Source organism: Spermophilus citellus (genome assembly GCF_964194105.1).
Source record: "Spermophilus citellus genome assembly, chromosome: 18".
In the NCBI taxonomy this organism is placed as follows: Eukaryota; Metazoa; Chordata; class Mammalia; order Rodentia; family Sciuridae; genus Spermophilus; species Spermophilus citellus.
The window spans coordinates 7,620,037-7,638,879 of NC_138200.1; the positions used below are offsets into that span (position 1 = coordinate 7,620,037).

The following is an 18,843-nucleotide window of genomic DNA, read 5'->3' on the forward strand; positions in this document are numbered from 1 at the left end:
GCACCTGCATTTCTAAGACATTTCCAGGTGACAGTGACCTACCCCAGGATCCCAGCCTTCCCAGGCCATTTCCTGTCAGTATCAACATGCGAGATCTTGCAGCGTGTTCGCTGCTGTGTCTCTCACCCATCACTGTGTCGTCTCATCCTGTAAATCCTGCTGTGACTTGACAGGAGTATGGGTCTGGAAGTGGTGAGAGGTGCAAGCTGAGCTCTCCAGGCAAGGGGGGAATAATGTGTCCAGATGAGAGAAGGGGACTCCTCCTTCTGGAAAGGAGGCCCAAGAGTCCAGGGTCCTTGGAAATGGAGCCCCGTGCCCAAGTACCCTCCTGACTACCCTCTCCTGGACTCTGTCTTCTCCCATCTTGGAGTCTCTGTTCTTCCCTCTCTGGGTCTCCATCTCTCTCTCTGGGCCTCTGTGGGTCTCCGTCACACAGTCCCTTCCTCCAGTCCCTCCTCCTTGGCTTCTGGCCTCTGACCTCTGTTCTCCGAGCCTCCACCCAGACGTGGTGTGTGGGTGGGTAGGTGGCCGGGGTGATGGCTAGTGCTTCTTCCAGGGTAACTCCAGGATGACTTTCCTTTTCTTGTCAAGATAAGGGGGCTCTTCTGGCGAGGAGCCTGCCCTTCATGTGAGGCACCTTGGGATCTGAGTCACTCCTTCCCGGGAGCCTTCACAGTTCTCTTTCCTTGATGGAGCCGGCCTTGGTCCATCAGAGGGGAAAACTGCCTTTTCTACCGGACATTGACTTTCTTCTGGGTATCAGGTCCCACCTGAAACCCTCAGGGACTATTTGTCACTTGACAGCAATATTTGTGTCGATTGAACCTCAGAGTTAGGGTCAAGAGCCCCAGACTGCAACTTCTATGAGGCTGGTCTGTCCAACACCTGGGACAGGCAGGGACGAGCTTGATCCTGAGAGCTGTAGTCTAACACCCTGGCCTCACATCCTCCCTGGCCTGGAAATGATGAAGAACATGAAGATCTACATTGTAGGAGGGGAGGAGACTAGACAAGCATTTGCGGGATTGGATACTCTCCCAAGTCCTCAAGTGTCTGGATGGACAGTTTCTGACCCTTTTCCTGAGACCTTGGACTCCCAGTCTCCAGCCCCTCCTCCCTCACACCACTGTGTCTAGGTTCCTATTCCCCGTCCCTCTGGGACCCAGGTATCTAGATGTCCAGCTCGGTAATCCTTCAGGACTCCAGTGTTATCCTAGCAGCAAATGTATCCCCCCCCCCCCCCCCGCAAGATCCAGGAGCCCCTGCCCCACTCAGCTCTGAGGACAAAGAATCTCCCCATTCCTACTTCCAAGGAACTACATTTCCCATGAGGCTGTGGGGCTACAGTGTGGATTTTTTTTTAAGTCCCACATTATTATGGTACCTCAGAGAATTATTAGTTCCATAATGTTAACAAGGATGGGGGCAGGGATGGATAAGAATTCCTGTCCTGTCAGAGAGTAGGAATAGTCCTGGAGACCCTTGGGATACCTTGCCAGAACAGAAAAATAAGGACCAGTGGTAGACTGGGGCCTTAAGGCAACGGGGACAGACATGTGGACTGATCTCAGGGTCAACAGAGACAAGACACAGATCCCATTTCCTCTCTCAAACACACAGACTCGTTAGATACTCCTCTCTCAGACTCTTTATTATCCCAAGATAGAAAAAAATAAAAATAAATAAATAAGATAAATACCCCAATAAATAAGAGGAGACCCCAGAATGAAGGGCCCATGGCTTCAGGAAGCGTAACTGGGGCTTCGGCCCTGCAAAGGCCCCACCATGCTGAGTGGGTCGGAGGAGCCCACATCAGGGGGCTCAGGGACCAGGATCCCTGGTGGCTCCAGGGCTGCTGGGGGCAGGCCTGGCAGTGGAAGGAAGCGGGCTGGTCCTCGCGGCGCTGGGTCCCGGTATGGTGAGTTAGGGGGCAGGCGCACGGGGAGGCCGTGGGATTCTGACTGGTAAACATTGTACCCGTCCTTCAGAAGCTGCTCCCGGAAGCTGCAGGCCTCAGGGTCAAAGTGGAGCTGAGGGACAGAGAACAGGGTTCAGAGACCTAAGTCTGCTAGAACTCAGGAGTCCAGGCCCCAGCCCTCTTCCCTCAGACCCAGGGTCCAGACACAGCCCTCTTCCCAGACCCAGAGGCTCAGGCCCCAGGTGTCCCGCCTCAGACCCAGGGACCCAGGGGTCCAGGTCCCCAGGCTCCCTTAGGAAACAGAACACTACAAGCAAATTCCTCCTTTACCCCAGGGCAGTCCTGCAGAGATCACCTCCCTGTTCTTACTTCACAGAGAACATTCTAGCCCGGTACCAGTCATGGCTTTCTAAGGCCAGGTAGGGGGTCTGGGTACTGCCTCAAGGTCATGTTCACTGTGAGCCACGGATTCCTGGAATGTCCCTCCCCATGTTCAGGATAAGCGAGGCATGCAGGAGCCGCATGGCCAGGAGCAGGGGTTATAGTTCTGAGACTCAGCCTCTCAGGCCATTCTGCCTTTCACACATGACATAAGGCCAGTGGTGACTGCCTGCGCCTCATTTTACAAACATTGGTAACAACTGTCTCAGCCTGCAGGGGTGGCAGTCAGGTTGTCAGTGTAGATAGCATGGGACGGAGGCCAGCTTGGGTCAAGTGTGCAAGAAAGGATACCCAGATTGTGAAGATGATACCATGAAGGTTGGTACCCCAAAACAGAGACTGGGAAACTCACCGATCCATACAGCACTCCATCTGGCCTCTGGCACAGGAACCTGGATGTTTTGACCCCCAAGATTTGAATGACCCCAGGCTTCAAGGCTTTCAGCTCCAAGAGACCTGGGGGACAAAGTGGTTAGACATTTGGAACTGCCTCTCCCAGGCCCCACAGCCTCCTCCCTTAGGAATCATCCACCCCACACTCACTTTCCGGGCTTTGATGGGCAGCCCCCACCACGGTGCCATCAGCCCTGATCTCCAGGTGGGCCTCAGTCTCCTGGGCATCATCTGTGTACAGGTACCGCTGCCGGACTTGGCCCCCAAATTGGAGGAGGGGGCTTGAGTCAGGGATGGGGTATGCCTGGCAGGCTCCCAGCACAAGGGCAGCCAGCACAAGGCCCCACAGTCCCAGGGGCTCAAACTTGGCCTTGTCCCAGTCCATCAATGGTTCTTGTCCTCAGGCGGGGTCCAGAGTGCGGGGTCTGGAGTATGGGGTCCAAGGAGGTGAGCAGTCCTGAATCAATTCCAGATGTGCTTGTCCGGGACAGCAGATCGACTGTGGCTCAGATCATCCAGGAGCTTGAGTCCTCCTACCTGTGGATCCCTAGCTGACAGGACACCCAGGACTCTTGGGATGGATGCAGAAGCTCCAGAATTTATACCCAGACAGACCCGCCCTCTTGCCCTCCCCACTCCGACACATGATATTTGACCCATTTGGCAGAAGCCAGAATTCCACCGTGGCCAGGGCAGTCTGGATGGATGATGCAATGAGGGGGGGGGTCCTTTGAGCTGGGGGCCTGGACCCTTGGGTCTGGGGGCTGAGGGAGATGAAGACCTGATCTACTGGGACTAGTTGAAAGGAGCCAAGGGCTAAGATTCCTGGTTTTTGGGAAGGAGGATCTTTGTGCTCAAACTTCTGGGTCTGAGGGAAGAGGTCTGGGAATTGAACCCCTGTGCGAGGGAGGAGGCTTGAGGCCAGGTCCAGTTCTGGGGCCTTGACCTCTGGGTCTCAGGGAGGAGGCCTGGGGCCCGGACCCTGGGTCTGAGGGAAGTGGGGTAAAGATCCTGGAAACTACTTTCCTGACTTTCAATATAGATTTTTGTTGTTGTTGCACGCATGAAATTTACATCCCTTTTCAATTTCTAGGTTTCTGGGTATTGAAGGTCTGACCCTTTCCTTAACCATCAGGAAGCTGAGACCACGTGAAAGAAGTGTCCCTAGCAGGTGTCCTGGCTTGGAAACCTCACTCTAGGCCACGGATCAATTTCACCCTCTTCAACCCCTGCTCCGTGGCCTTTCCTGATGCAATCCTGGTGTTTGTTTCACCAGAGCAGCTACTCTGGGCCCAGACAGGTGCTACCAAAATAGACTGGGGGAGGGGATGGTGAGAATCCGACCCTGGTAACCAGGTCCTGGAGGGAGAAGTGAGATCCAGAGGGGTTGAGTAACTTCCTGGGACCCCTAAAGTGCAGGGGCTGGATTCCTGGGTTGGAGGGAGGAGGGCCTGGGAGCATTCAGTTTTAAGAAATAATAATCAAATCTCTGGTGAGTCAAGTCAAACGCCTGTGTCTTTGAACAGGCTTCATGTGTAATGACAAGGGTCTGGGTGCTCAGGGCCAGGGTAGAGGGGCCTGGGATCGACCTTGGACAACAGAAACATAGAAACGGGTTCTGGTCGGCAGGAGCTCAGAGCCTTTGTCCCTGGAGCCAGGTGCAGGGCCTGGGTTGGAGGCCAGGGAGACGAGCCCTCTTTTCCCTGGATTTTCAGTTTGCAGGAAAGGTTGCCTTCGCGGAAAACCTGTCTAGAAAGCAGCAGTTGACCGCCAGGCCCTGAACTCCTCCAAAGGAGGAACTGGGGCGGGGGCTGTGCAATTTGAGTGTGGCTGGGGGTGAATCGGAATGGAGAACCATGGAAGGCTCGAGTCAGCTTCTGGCGGGAGGCCCTCACTCCAGGGCTGGAAGGGCGGGCAGAGGCTTTGCATTCTCTAGCGCTCCGGCGGCTGCTGGGCAAACAGGTTCTCCATCCCTTAGGGAGGGCGCGGCAGGGGCGGAGGATGTCCCACCCGACGGGACCAGGTGTGCGGGCCCTGCACGGCGGCTGGGACGTGGCCGCGCTCGGTGCTCGCCGCGCTGGAAGCCGACCGTAAGCCCCGGCATGGTTGGGAGCTCGCGGGACTGGAACTCCCGGGTCCCGCTTAGAGGCAGGGATCCAGTTCACGCAAGATGCGGCTGCTGCGCGGGCTCCGGCAGAATGCCGGGAGCCAGGGGCTGGGGCGCGGCGCTCACCTCGCCGGGTGAGAGGAGGGGCCGGGGCACCTCCCGAGCCCGCGGCGCCCAGGACCCGCGCCAGGTAAGGGGCGGGGCTCCTCCCGCCTGCTACCTGCCCGGCTCCGGAGGGAGGGCGGAGGCTGCGAGCCTTAGAAACTCGCTCCTCTCCTTTCTCCCCACCCCAGCCTCGCGGCCTGTCCCGGGAGGCGGCTTGGAGGGGAGCGTCGCGGGGAGGTCGAATGAGGGCTGCATTTTTTGGACTGCGCGCTGCGGCCACGCGGAGCCATCGGTAGACCTGCCACTGCGAGGCCCTCAGGTTAGTGGACAGGGCGGATGCGGGAGCCCCTGAAACCTCGGCCTTCAAGCCGCTCCTCCTTTGGACCGGGAGGCCACCCCCAACCTCTCACCACTGAGATCCCAGGAGTCTCCTCCTCACCTGCTTCTACAGGCACTAAGATCTCTCCCTCAGTCCACACCTCCAGCCACTCCAACTGTCGCTTCCTATCACCTCAGTGGTGGAGTGGACCCTTCAAAGACTGCTGCATCTGAGAAGGGAGTTTGTGATCCCCAGCGCCTTTTTATTGGATTTATTTATTTATTTATTTAGTTTTGAAGCAGGGTCTCCCTAAGTTGCTGAGGCTGGCCTGGTAATTGGCATCCTCCTGCTTCAGCCTCCCAAGTCACCAGCACAGGAATTACAGATGTGCACCGCTGAGCCCACCATCCCCCCTGGAGATTCCAAGCTTCTCATCACTCCAACCTAGGATCAGCACCCAGCCACTTCCTACCTAAGACCCAGAAGCCCACACTTTTAGCTTCCTCCTTGTCTGGGACCAGGAGTCCCTGACCCCAGGCCTCTCCTCCCTGACCTTCCTGGAATTCACCTAAATTCACCTTTCCTCCTCTCCAGCCATGTGGGCCCCCAGCCGCCACCAGCTCTGCCTGGCCTTCCTGCTTGTCTGTATCCTTTCAGCAATATCCTTTCTCCACTTCCACCAAGACCTCTTTCAATATGGCCTCCGCCTGTCTGTCCTTTGTCCAGACAGCCATGTGCTGAGAGCCCCAGTGGCCATCATCTGCCTGGCTGACAAACAGCTCACCCAAAACACCTCCTCCTCTTGTCTTCAGAATGCTGACCCCGTCTCAGGAACCTGGACTGTCCACCCAGATGGCCGGTTGGGTAACCAGATGGGGCAGTATGCGACACTGCTTGCCCTGGCCCAGCTCAATGGCCGCCGTGCCTTCATCTTGCCAGCCATGCATGCCACCCTGGCCCCAGTGTTCCGCATCACACTACCCGTGCTGACATCCGAGGTAGACAGTCGGACACCGTGGCGGAAGTTGCAGCTGCATGACTGGATGTCAGAGGAGTATTTCTGCTTGAAGGATCCATTTCTGAAGCTGTCTGGTTTTCCCTGCTCTTGGACATTTTTCCATCACCTTCGGGAACAAATCAGCAGGGAATTCACCCTTCATGACCATCTTCGTGATGAGGCCCAGCACTTGCTGAGTCAGTTTCGTCTGGGCCACACTGGGGCCCGGCCTCGAACCTTCGTGGGTGTCCATGTGCGCCGTGGGGACTATCTGCAGGTGATGCCCCAGCGCTGGAAGGGTGTGGTGGGTGACCGTGTCTATCTCCAGCAGGCTATGGACTGGTTCCGGGCCCGGTATGAAGCCCCCATCTTTGTGGTCACCAGCAATGGCATGAAGTGGTGCTGGGAAAATATTGACATCTCTCGGGGTGATGTGGTCTTTGCTGGTGATGGGCAGGAGGGCTCACCAGGGAAGGACTTTGCCCTGCTCACTCAGTGCAACCACACTATTATGACTGTTGGCACCTTTGGTTTCTGGGCTGCCTACCTGGCTGGTGGAGACACTGTCTACCTTGCCAACTTCACCCTGCCAGACTCAGAGTTCCTGAAGGTCTTCAAGCCTGAGGCTGCCTTCCTGCCTGAGTGGGTGGGCATTAATGCAGACTTGTCTCCAGTGCAGACAGGGGCTGGGCCTTGGAAGCCAGGGAGACTTTTAGGACTGGTCTCATCAGGCTAGAGTCAGATAGACATGTCTCCAGAGGCTTGGCAGCTTCTGGAGAAGTCAGGGGTGGTCCCAGAGCAGGTGGTGCCCATGGCCAGAGAGATTCTAGTTGGCCAGAGGTGGAAAGAAGTAGGGGAGGGGCTTCCTGGAGCTGCCTGAACACCTACAACCAGCAGAACATCTTTTCTGATGGCTGGCAGTGCCCAGTGAAGCTCGTGGTGGCTCCAGAAGCCACGGTGCCCACCTGATCATCATTTCCATAGTATTTCTGCATGGCTGCCCCTGAGAACAGGGAACCCTCCCTTCTAGAGTCCACTCGGATGGTCTTTTCTAGCAGAGGTGTTACTTCTGCCCTGGGTGTTCAAAACAGTGAAGGAACAAACTCATGGTTGATCTAGAGCAAGCCCTCATTAGCTCTCCTTCAGAGTTTCTGGAGTGATTCAGAAAGGAGTTTTCCTAGGGAGGGCCAGATTTAATGCTTTTGAAGAACAATGTGGGGACTGGGGTATAGGTTCCAGAATTCTACATAAGTATGGCAAAGAATATGATGAAGAACTACCAGAAACTCAACACCCCGCCACTGCCAGAAAGATCAAGACCTGGGAGATTGCCTCTAGTGAGCCAGTGTCTTTTTGTGTGTGTACTGAGGATTGAACCCAGTTGAACCAAGGTGTGGCCCATGCTGGGGCAGTGGTGACCAGACCAAAGTCTGTCCAAACCATTGGCCCCTGAGGAAAGTCTCAAAGGATTATTTTTTTCATCCTTTTTTTTTTTTTCTTAGAGTAGATATGGGAGAGGTGAGAGGAATAGCCATTGGGGAGGTGAGGCAACTTCTGCAGCAGAACTTTCTAGCAATCCAGGAAGACTTCTAATTTGGAAGGTCAAAACTTCCAAACACAAGATCTGGATCTATTATCTCTGGGATTAGGTCAAGCAAGTTTCTTCTTCTTAGCTGGGTTCTGAGTATCTGGGATTTAATATCTGAAATCCAACAAGTCTGCAGAAAGCCAGGGGATACTGTGTTCTTTGTTAACCTTGTCTGTCCCTGAAATCACAGAAGGACTAAATTACTTTTTTGTTTTTGATACCAGGGATTGAACTCAGAGGGCCATATCTCAGCCCCCCCCCCTTTTTTTTTACATTTATTTAGACATAGGATCTCACTGAGTTATTTAGGACCTCAGTAAGTTACTGAGGCCTGCTTTGAACTTGCAATCCTCCTGCCTCAACCTCCTGAGCTGCTGAGATTACAGGTGTGTCCATGCCAGACTAAATCTGTCTTTGTAGGTCTAGTATGAAAAGATCTGGAGATAAGTAGACCCCAGTCCCAAGTCAAACCCAAGCAAGAGCCAGAGAGTATAAGACTTTTGACCCATTTCAGGAGCCCTTGCTGCTTTTTGGGTGATGAAAATGGTTCCTCATACACACCCATATCTTGTCATCCCTCTCCAAGAATCCCAGCCTCTGGTCTTCTTAGGGCTTCAGGGTACCATTCCCAGCATAGCTGCCACAAGGAGAGTGGGAGGTATGAATTAAAAGTTCACATTCACAGCCCTTGTCTCTGCATCTTTCTTGGCTGTGTGTGTGTGTGTGTGTGTGTGTAAAACACTGGAGAGAAAGTGGAAGCTCAGAGATTGTCACTATATTTTAGGTTATGCTACCTTCTCAGATCTAGCAGCCCTTTGCTACTGAAATTGTGTGAGTGTTCCTAGTGCCCTACATCATGAAGGAGAGTAAGCTTTTCGGGATTCCAAGTATCTGAGCGCTCCGTACCTTTCTCTAGCACCCTCGTTAGTGGCCCCCAGAACTCCCATCCTCCATCCTCCCATCCCATTAGGGCGTTCATCCCCCATAACCTGGGGAAAGAAGGTGGAAATCCAGTGAGCTGAGTATCATTATTGAACTACAATTCCCATAAAGCTTGGGGCGCCAGTCACAATAGAGAAAAAGACCGCAGCGCCTTCTGGGAGTTGTAGTCCTAGGCTAGAAACTTATCTGCGAGGCTGGCAGAGGCACCAAGCCAGAATCCTGGTCCCAAAGGTCAAGGAAGGGAGGACGCTGAGGGCCAGAAGCCTGGTCCTGGGCTCTGAAAGCCAGAGGACCCCGGACTTTTCTTCCGGGGATGCTGGAATGAAGTTCTCCGTAAGTCGAGCACCCTGTGACGTCATGGAGAAGTAGGCGGGTCTCCCTTTGTTGCAGCCCAATCAGAAGCAGAGTTGAGATTCTCCGCGGAGGCCCAAGTCCTAGGAAATATTTTTTGGAATTAGAATCTCGGAAGAGGACATGACAGGAGTTCCTGGTGGAACCGGGAGCTCCCGTGACACAGACCCCTTCCGAAAGCTGTCGACTTCACGCAGCCAAACTGCCCCTCACAAAACCTGAGTTACAGTCGTGGGAAATATTAAGGCAGAAGGACGCGGCACCGGTTCCTCACAGTCTGAATGGGATCCTGAGCGAATCCTGGGTTTGAGGGCATAGGTCAAGGATCAAGGTCGGAGAGGGGCTAGTGAGTTAGGGTGCCTCGCGTTTAGGGCGCTTTGGGGCTCCGTTTCCTGAGAAGGTGCACCCTGAAAATAAGAGGTCTTAGCCTTGGGCAAGGGTGGACAGGAGGGACAGGAGGGTGGCTGGGAGTCTGGCATCCATTTGTGGGGTCCCCAGGGTAAGGGATCTGGAGTGGACTTTGGTCTTGAGGGAGTTTTGAGAACCTGCGGGAGAGTCTGATATATTGAAGCTGGACACGGACTTTTCAGCTTGAAGAGCAACAGGGTTTGGGGGCTTGGGTGTGTCTGAGTGTTGATTGGCTTGAGGTTGGGAGTTCAGGACCACATTAATTGTCGGGGAGCTGTGGATCCCATGGATTGGCAGCTTGGAGAGTCTGTATGGGTTGGGGGTCCAGTGTTCTAGTTTGGATATCTAAAGATCTCTCAGGATGCAAAGCCCCTAAATTTGTGCTTTTCTGAATTGGGATTAAATTTCACACTTCTTAAGTCTTTGGATGAAGGATACAAAACTTCATCTGGAGATTTCCTGAAGCTTCTCCTTTCCCATTGGGGAGACTGTACATATGGAGTTCAGTGGGTCCCCTAAGATGGGCTTTGGTTTCCCTCCATTTAGCGTCAGCTGCTGGTTTGGGGTCAGAGAACCCTCCTGGAATTTTCTCTACTGAGTGCTCTGGCTTCAATGGGACCACGTTTTGCGCTCCCATTGGCTGCACTGGCCTGCTTCCTGCTTCCGGCGGGCTGCTGTGTCTTATGTGACACTCGTATTCTTGCGGCTCTAAAGTCCCTGGAGACGGATTACCTGCCTAAATTCATGGGTCCTGATGAAGTGAATCGCACGTATGCTATGATAGTGCGGACCGTGAAGGAATTCTCGGATCTACCATATACTAAGCAAACCTATATGGGGGCCATTGGTGAGGGCAAGGTGGAGCTGAACTCCTGGGTCCTGGGCCCTGGCTTAGGAGGGGCTGGGTCCAGGATTTCTAGGGCTAGGGGTGAAGGGCCTGAGTCAGGGTATCCTGAGTTCAGGAATGCAGAAGGCTTGCATGCAGATTCCAGGGGTCTCCCAGAGCTAGCCAATATTGTTTCTCTCCCCCTTCTCTAGCAATTTTATGTAAAGAAACCACAACTCCCTGAAGGCAACTGTGTCCATGGTCTTTTAATTAGTCCTATTCTTGCCCAGTAGCCTCATAGGTACTGTAGCTTGTACTAGGAGACAAGACTATGAGACAGTAAAACTGGAATCGGGTTTTATATCCACCCATAGGTGAGAAAAGATATGAAATGGTGATCACGAGTTTCCTGAAGAATCTGAAAAACATCACAGAAAGTAAAACAAAAGGTTAATGACTGAAAGGCTGGGAAGGGGGGTCCTGGATTTCTCAGGAGAGCCATTGCTAGTGATACCTACCCTGGGGATGTGATGCGTGGCTCTGGGGCTAACTGCCTAGTTCAAACTCTGGCTCTGCCACTTCCTACCCATGTGGCCCTGAGCAAGAAACTGGGCAGTTTCCTCAGCTCTACACTGGACAGCATCACAGTGCCCTCCTCCCTCAGCTCCTGGGAGGATTAGATGGACTGATACCTGTGCATCACTTAGCCCAGTGACTGGAACTGTGTGAAGGGCTTGATTTCTGTAAAAAAGGGGAATGCCCCTCCAGGTGGCACATTCCCTGTAGCCCCTGGTGCTCAGGAGGATTAAGGTAGGAGGATCATTTGAATCCAGGAGTTCCAGACTAGTCTGAGCAACATAGAGAGACTCCCTATCAAAATAAAAAAGGGGAGGGAATGTCATGCTCCATGACCAGAAACCCACTGCCTAGTCTCCCCAAACCTGCTTTTGTTCCACAGGGAAGCAGAGCGTTGAGAACCTGAAAGAGATGTTGCGCCTCGAAAAGATAAACTTTGCATTCCACGCTTCTATGTTTCAAAAAGAAGGTGAGAGAAATCAGGGCTCCTGGACCCTAGCCTCCCTACCCCCCATTTCCCAAATCCGACAGTCCCTCTTCCCCATCCTGTCCTCCTGCTGAACCCTCAGGGGGACTTCTTTCAGGTCCTTCTCTGGGAAATAAGAACCCTCAATTCAGCTGTCCCCTAACTCCCTCTCCCCTCCATTTAAAAGTCTGATTTGTTCCTTCCTCTTTCTTCTCCCTTCTGAGGCAGATTATTGTTCCAACAAATGTGGTGAGTGCAGACAGCAGAAGCTATTCTTCTACCCCCATCCATGGCCCATGATACCCATCTTCCCCCCTCCCCTTTTTGGATGCGCATTCGAAACATCTGAGAGGTTCCTTGGTTTCCAGTCACCTTTCTGCAGCTTGGATTTTGCGGGTAGCAGGTGTACTCCATTTGGACTCTTCACTGACCTTGGAGGGTTGATCTCCTAGGAACCTGGCCCAGTAGGGCCCCAGCCCTTCAGCCCTTTGCCTTGCCCTCTCTTTCAGACCCACCTCTTTGTGGGTGAATACAGCCTTGACCTTGCCCCTCCAGGCGTCATGTTTCAGTCTTTGATATGGTGCGACTACTGCAGTAAGCAGATTCAACTTTGTAAGAAGAAGACTGAAGAATGTGGGGGTGAGAGCTGGACCCGCTGGGGGGTTGGTGGGAGGGGGATGGGGCTACAGGAGGGACAGTCCAGAGAGCTCAGAATGCAGACAGCAGACAGGGAAGGACCTGGCCCAAACAGATGGAGACTGTTTGGGGAGGGTTATGATCTCAGAGGAAGCATCTCACAGTCATGCCCTGTCCTCAGATCGTGTTGAGGAGATCCATGAACACGAAGCTTTAAACTTGAACTGTTTTCTCGATTGGCACAAAGAAGCTGTTGGCCTCACGAACTACGTCTTTTACAGGGTGGGGCCCTCCAACTCCGGTAACCCTTAAACCCCAAGTCCCTCAGATGGGTATGACCCCCTGGTCCCTGGATGCCCTGGCCTGCACCCAACCCTCATGGCCTATTAGGTGAGGTCCCTCCTGACTCCCAGGCACCCCAAGCCCTTTTCATCTATGCCCTGGATTCCTGCTCCCGGCATTGAGTCCCCCAACCCCTAAATTCCCCAGGCCTTTGTGATATTCTTGAGCTTGGGTCTAGGTTTGGGAGAACAATTCTGAGACCGTGCTGTACAGCGGGAAGGATCCAGTCTTTAATAGGCCCTCCGCGTCTGTGAACGATAGTGGCAAGTACCGCTGTGAGCTGGGCACTGTTTACAACAGGCCTTCCACGATCATTCATTTTCTTGTCACAGGTAAGTATTGGGGTGCAGCTCCTGGCCCTGGGTCCCATGTATGGGGGGTGTAAATTTCGGTTAGGGTGTGCCTCAGGCCATGGAGATATGGCTTCTCAGCTGTGCTGTGGCTTCTGGCTGCAGGGACAGGGTCCCTTGGCTTTTGTTTCTGCTGGAGGGCCTGGATACTGGGGCAGGCTTGCCCTCACTCGCTGCCCTGACCACTCATTGCCACTCTTCTGTCAGTGTTTCCCCGTGACCTGGAGGACTGGAAGCCAATGGGTGAATTCGCCCCGGCTAAGACGGAGGGGGGGAAGAAGGAAGTAACCCCGAGCCCAGAACCGGAGACCACGACTGCCAAGCACCAGGAGGTTGAGAGTATGCTGAAAGGGCGCATCTATGGCCTGCTTATCTGCTTACTTATAATCCTGATAGCAGCCATTATCTTCTGGTGAGTCACCCTGGAAGGAAGGCAGAGCTTAGAGGGAGAGGTGAGGCTTCATATTGTCCAAACTCAGCTTGCAGAGCCATTGAGTGACTTCTTGAAGGTAGGGGGAATTACAATGTGGTGGGGCTTCCTTAGGTGAGCCAGACTTTGATGACTGTCAGATTTGGTGGGGGACGCTAATGCAGGTGTCTCTCAACCACTACCTAACTAACAAGACTCCATTATTTGCAATCCCCACCCTCTATCAGGCTAGTCACTCGGAAAAGGAAGAAAACTAAACCAAAGTTCTCACAGGCCAGCATTGATAGTAAAAGTTCTAGGATATCAAGGAAAATGTCTTCAAAATTGCAGAAGAAATAAAGATTTGTCTTATCTAAGTATCTGTTTCACTCCTCTGGACAGATCCACACTTTGGGTTCCCTGAGAGGTCTGGAGAATTGGTTTTGCCTCAGGGAGGAGGGTCTGGAACCTGGGTCCCTTAGTCCCACTGGAGGGGCCAACAGACTGTGATAGAAGAAGTTGCCAGAACTGGCAGCCCCCAGTCAAGAAACAGGGCAGGGCCTGCCCTTCCAAGACCCTCCCCAACCCCCAGCCTAGTCTTGTGGTAGGTCATTTCTTCCCTGTTCTTCCTGCCAGGTTTCCTCTCACCTTTCCCTGTCCCGAACCCAGAGCTGGGAGCTGGGACAGAGGCAAAGGCTTTACAAAAGCAGGAGCTAACAGAGGCCAACAGAGCCAGGCTCCCTGGGTGCCGCCAGACAGGCAACTTGTTCAGAGCCAGGGACGCAGAGTGGTCGCAGACATCTGTACTCGAAGTCTTGTGAATCCAGGGCCTACCCCTCTCTCCAGATTTACCTCCTCCCCATCCCCAGCCACCCAGCGCTGGCACTTGGCCTTCCCCATCTATGGCCATGCTATCTGGTGAACAAGAGAGGAGAGTAGAAATGCTGCTTTGGGAAGCTCTGCTACCTGCGGGCCTGTGGATCAGTTCACTCCCTGGAAGCAGCTGCCCAATGAGGTCTGCTCTGGCCCAGAGCTGCCTGTGGAGTGCATAGCCACCCAAGTGGGACACCTGCCCCTGCCCCACCTGCCTTCCATCTGCTCCTGTTTTCGGCCCAGCCCCATGCATTGCTTCTTGTGAGGGACCCCAAGATACCTGACTTTGGTTTTAGTCCTGAATGGGCAAGGGAGCCTGGGGCAAGCTTACCTGGGCCCAGGGTGGGAGAGGTGGGCTCAGGGCACTGGGATGGGCCACACAGAGCAGGCTTTGATCCTGCTTCCTTCCTCCTCTCCCTTCTCACCTTTTGGAAATGGCTTCCATGGAACTAGCCTTTATTTATTTGAACTCACTCTTTCTTGCACCTCTACCCACACCCAGCTGGGTCCTCCCTGGGTCTATCTTTTCTGTCTCTGCTCCCTTCCCTCTGCCCCCGACCCGGTATTTGCGTGCTTCCCTCCTCCTTGGCCCCCATCTCAGTGTCTGCTTGCCTTTCTGGGTGACTCTCCTGTGTCTCTGTTCATGGGTGGCTCCCAGGTCTTGTCTTCTGACACAGGGAGCCACAACAGCGCGCCGCTGCCCCCACCAGGAATTGTGGAAGTGGGCCCACTGAAGGCGGTGGGGGGAGCCTCGGGGAGCTGTGCCAAACGCATCTCCCAGCTCTTCGGGGGCTCTGGGACAGGGACTCCGGAGGGCGAGCAGCAATGGGTCAGCGAGAAGATGCCAGAACTGGCGGCCCCCATTGATGCCCCCAGGGATCCTCAAGATCTTTGGCTCTGGCCTGGCGTCAGGTGCCAACTACAAGAGAAGGCGGGGCTGCAGCATCTGAGCGCTGGGCGGGACCTGCTGTTTCCCAGCGCCTACAGAGTGGAGCTTGATTCCCATGGGGCGTGGCCCTGCTGGTGGCAGTGGTTGGAGGTGTCCCAGAGTGTCTCTGGATGGAGTCAGGGCCCTTAGGAGGCATTCCAGGCTGCCTTGCAGGAGGCTGAATGTGTAGGTGGCCAAAGCAGTGGTAGCTCCCCAGCGGGGTGTCGATGGTTCTGGCAGCTCAGCAGCCTGTGGGAAGCGCCAGAGCCTCGCGAATTCCCAGGGATTCGGCCAGTGTTAGGGGGAAATCCAAGTTGGAGAGAACTAGGAGAGAACAGGCCAGGACAATGTGCTGGAGGCTGTGCAGAGCCGTGGGTGGGCCTGCGGGGCCAGGGCGGAGTCTGAGGAACTGAGTAGGCCTGAGCCTGAGGTGTTGGGCCTGGTGAGGTGTGGTGGCACCTGCTTGTGGGTCTGTGTGGCAGGAGGCAGCTCTGGGAACTAGGCTGAGGTGGTTCTTGAGGGTCAGGGCCTATGTGGGCAGAGCCTAGGAGGGAGAAGAACCTGTTTTGGGGGGCGGGCCTCGGATTAGGTGGCTTTAGGGGAAAGGAAGGGACTAGAGGAAGAGGCCTTTGTAGAGGTCAAGGAAGGTTTTGTTACATGGGGCCTGAAGCAGGAGGTGACCTCAAGGGTGGAACAGCACATGCCACATAGAGTCTGGCAGTGGTGGAGCCATGGGCACTGCGGGACAGGGCACTGGGAGTCCTCTAACTGCTGTTCTGTTCCTAAGTCAGCTGTGGGACAGGGAAAGTGTTCTATCGATGAAACTGATTGGCTTCATATTCAGGCTTGGATTTCAAACACTCCCACCCCTGGTTTTTTTTTTTTTGTTTGTTTTTTTTGTTACTGTGCATTGAACCCTGGGGGTGCTTAACCACTGAGCCACATTCCCAGTCCTTTTTAAATATTTTATTGAGAGACAGGTTCCTGCTGAGTTGCTTACAGCTTTGCTAAGTTGCAGAGGCTTGCTTTGAACTTGTGATCCTTCTTCCTCAGCCTTCTGAGCCGCTGGGATTACCTGGGCTCCAACCACTTTACCTGTCAGTTTAAGCAAAACTGTAGATGAAGTTTCAGGACCTGGCACATAATGGACTTATTAATGAATATGGTTATAATCATCATCTCTGTGTCTCCAAAAGTGTTCATTGAGCACATATTGTGGGAAATACAGCAGGGTCATTAACAGTTGAGAGTCCCACCTCATCAGGTCTCACAATCTTTAGTGGGAAACACATTGGTTTAACTCATTAAATTCAATTCCACTGGACACTTACCATGTGTCATTGCCTATTCCGGATCTAGAAAAAGCCCAGTTATCTCTTGTATTCATTTATCTACTTCAACCTGGACTGTTATGGAAGACTGTTCAAGATATTTTTTTTCTATCTCCATGAGGACAAGGTCATCTCTGTTATGCATGGCCTAGTAGTTCTGAGCTGAAAAAGGCAACATCAGTAGGAGATAAGTGGGAAGACTGTCTTAGGAACAGGAAACAGCATGTGCCAACAGCTCAGTGTAGGATCCCACCTCACCCCTTTGGTGGACAATTCTTTCTTGGAGGATCTCAGCTCACTGTCTTTCCAGTCTTCTCCTGTTTCTAACTCCACAGGCACAGTCGCCCCCTGGTGGCAGCAACAGGAGAACCATATCTGGTCAGCGTCTGCAAGATGCCAAAGTGGCCAATACTCATCCTGAGTATGCATCCCAGGAATCCTCCTGTGTCCAAGGACAAGAGACACTAAGAAAACTTGTCCCTGGAGCACAGCATGTAGGAGCTGAGACTGCAGGGTCTGTGGAGCAGGAACATGAATATAGGCAGCAGGCACTTGGCTGATCCCAGGGGGAACTGATGGCCAAATAGTACCTGCAAATCCCCCGGGGGATTTTGATCAGTTGACTCAGTGCCTCATTCAGGCGTCCAGCAATCTCCTTTACTTCCTGCTGTTCCAGGGCTACCAGGATGCCTAGGTTATTGCCATCTGAGAGCCCTATGTCCCCCCCTGTCTTTGGAGAGTGATAAACCTGTAGTTCTCAGAATTCCTCTGGTTGAGGTAGCCTCAGGTCCTCTGGGAGGCAAGAGTGTAGCCAGATTGCAGAGTGTGTGTGTGGAGGAGGCGGAGGGGAGATGGATGACAAGATTACACTGGAGGCACAAACAGGGCATGGTCCTGTCACTGAAAGTGGAGGGCAAGCTGTGCCTTTTCAAAGGAGAGTCCACTGCAGGAAGGAGACCCTGTTCAAGCATCCATTTCTAAAGGGAGAGTGACAGGAGAGCGTATGTGCTGGGGCAGGGATGTCCTTGACTGGTGTCTGGGGTCTTGATCTGGAGAAGCCTGAATTTCCTTGGTGGGGGAGTGGATGAACCCATTTGTAAAGGGTGATGGTATAGTGGGGGCATGGTGGTGCACACCTGTAATCCCAGTAGCTTGGGAGTCTGAGGAAAGAGGATCACAAGTTTGAGGCCAGCCTCCCCAATTTAACAAGGCCTTAAGCAATTTATCAAGACCCTATCAAAAATAAAAAATGAGGGGCTGGGGTTGTGGCTCAGTGGTAGAGCACTTGCGTATCATGTGTGAGGAACTTGGTTGAATCCTCAGCACCACATATAAATAAATGAATAAAATAAAGGTCCATTAACAACTAAAAAAAAAATATATATATATATATATATAAAATGAAAAAGGGCAAGGGATGTGGCTCAGTGTTACAGTGTCTCTGGGTTCAAGCTCCCAACCATACACACACACACACAAAAAGGTGATGAATTACAATGGAGCAATTTCACCATTGTTGATGCAGGCAGATGGAAGAACACTTCTATTTGGGTGACAATAGGAAAAGTTGAGTGTTAGGTTTATTTTAGAAAGGGAGCACACTGCTTCCATTTTACAGAACGGAGGGTTCTTGGGAAGCTTCCTCTGAGGCAGAGCTCCGGGAGGCAGGTGTTTGAAAGCATGATTATTACAACAGCCACCTACAGCAATCTCTAGGTGTCCCCTGTAGGGAGGGGCATAGTGAGAACCTCTGTTTATGTTGTGGGCGTGTCTTCAGAGTTCTCCTACATGTGAGTGGGGGAAATACAGGAATCCATTGTTGGAGTCTGTTTCCTTGTCAAGGGATGGGAACAATCAAGAGGATGCACTGTAGAAAGGGGTCATCTTGGAAATGCACCTTCACCAGTCTAGGCAATGGAAGACCCGTTGTTTAAGGGTTATTACCTTTGTTTAGGGCTTCTGCCCTTCACAACAGGGAACGCTCTCTTCTAGAGTCCACTCTCCTGGTCTTTCTAGAAGAGGTGTTACTTCTGCCCTGGGTGTTCAGAACACTGAAGGAACTCATGGTTCATCTAGAGCAACCACTCATTAACTTTCCTTCAGAGTTTCTGGAGAAATTGTTGTTGGGGGTTTGCTCTAGGGAGGTCCATGTTTAATGTTTTTGAAGAACCCTGCAGGGACTGGAAGGTAGGATCCAGAATTCTGCATAGTTATGGCAAAGAATCTGATGAACAAGCTACCAGAAGCTCAACACTCCTCCACTGCCAGAAAGAGCAGGATTTTGGAGACTGCCTCTATCGGGCCAGTGACTCCTTTGAGTGTGTACTGGGGATTGAACACAGTACCCAGGGGGAGCTCATTCAGTGTGAATCAGCCTCTTCCTCTGCTCCCAGGCTCTGGAAATGCTGGGGCAGTTGTGAGCAGGACTAAAACTCTCCAACCCCTTATTCCTAGAGGAAAGTTGTTTTTTTTTTTGTTTTGTTTTGTTTTCTAGAGGAAAGTTTTGAAATATTTTTTAAATTTTCATTCATTCTTTT

The 18,843-nt window shown here is 52.9% G+C and overlaps 3 protein-coding genes across 3 annotated transcripts in view; 2 read left to right on the forward strand and 1 right to left on the reverse strand.

The window, feature by feature from the left end:
• Positions 1-1,742: 1,742 nt before the first annotated feature.
• FGF21 (fibroblast growth factor 21) lies at positions 1,743-3,137 on the reverse strand (the record flags this gene model as incomplete). Its single annotated transcript, XM_081274838.1, has 3 exons — positions 1,743-2,030; positions 2,712-2,815; positions 2,903-3,137. The coding sequence occupies 3 exons, from the start codon at positions 3,135-3,137 to the stop codon at positions 1,743-1,745; spliced, it is 627 nt and encodes a 208-aa protein (XP_081130964.1).
• A 2,742-nt stretch (positions 3,138-5,879) lies between these two features.
• Positions 5,880-7,016, forward strand: FUT1 (fucosyltransferase 1 (H blood group); the record flags this gene model as incomplete). Its single annotated transcript, XM_081275075.1, has 1 exon — positions 5,880-7,016. One exon carries the CDS (start codon positions 5,880-5,882, stop codon positions 7,014-7,016), a length of 1,137 nt encoding a protein of 378 aa, XP_081131201.1.
• Positions 7,017-9,186: 2,170 nt separating this feature from the next.
• Positions 9,187-18,843, forward strand: part of LOC308637369 (uncharacterized protein) — a 51,155-nt gene continuing 41,498 nt past the window's right edge. Inside the window, exons 1-10 of the mRNA XM_081273676.1 lie at positions 9,187-9,507; positions 10,116-10,416; positions 10,770-10,844; positions 11,354-11,440; positions 11,993-12,076; positions 12,255-12,355; positions 12,594-12,747; positions 12,973-13,104; positions 14,725-14,959; positions 16,642-16,727. Of these exons, the coding sequence (XP_081129802.1) occupies positions 10,182-10,416; positions 10,770-10,844; positions 11,354-11,440; positions 11,993-12,076; positions 12,255-12,355; positions 12,594-12,747; positions 12,973-13,104; positions 14,725-14,959; positions 16,642-16,727 (1,189 nt within the window). The 5' untranslated portion in view covers positions 9,187-9,507; positions 10,116-10,181. The remainder of the gene's footprint in view (positions 9,508-10,115; positions 10,417-10,769; positions 10,845-11,353; positions 11,441-11,992; positions 12,077-12,254; positions 12,356-12,593; positions 12,748-12,972; positions 13,105-14,724; positions 14,960-16,641; positions 16,728-18,843) is intronic.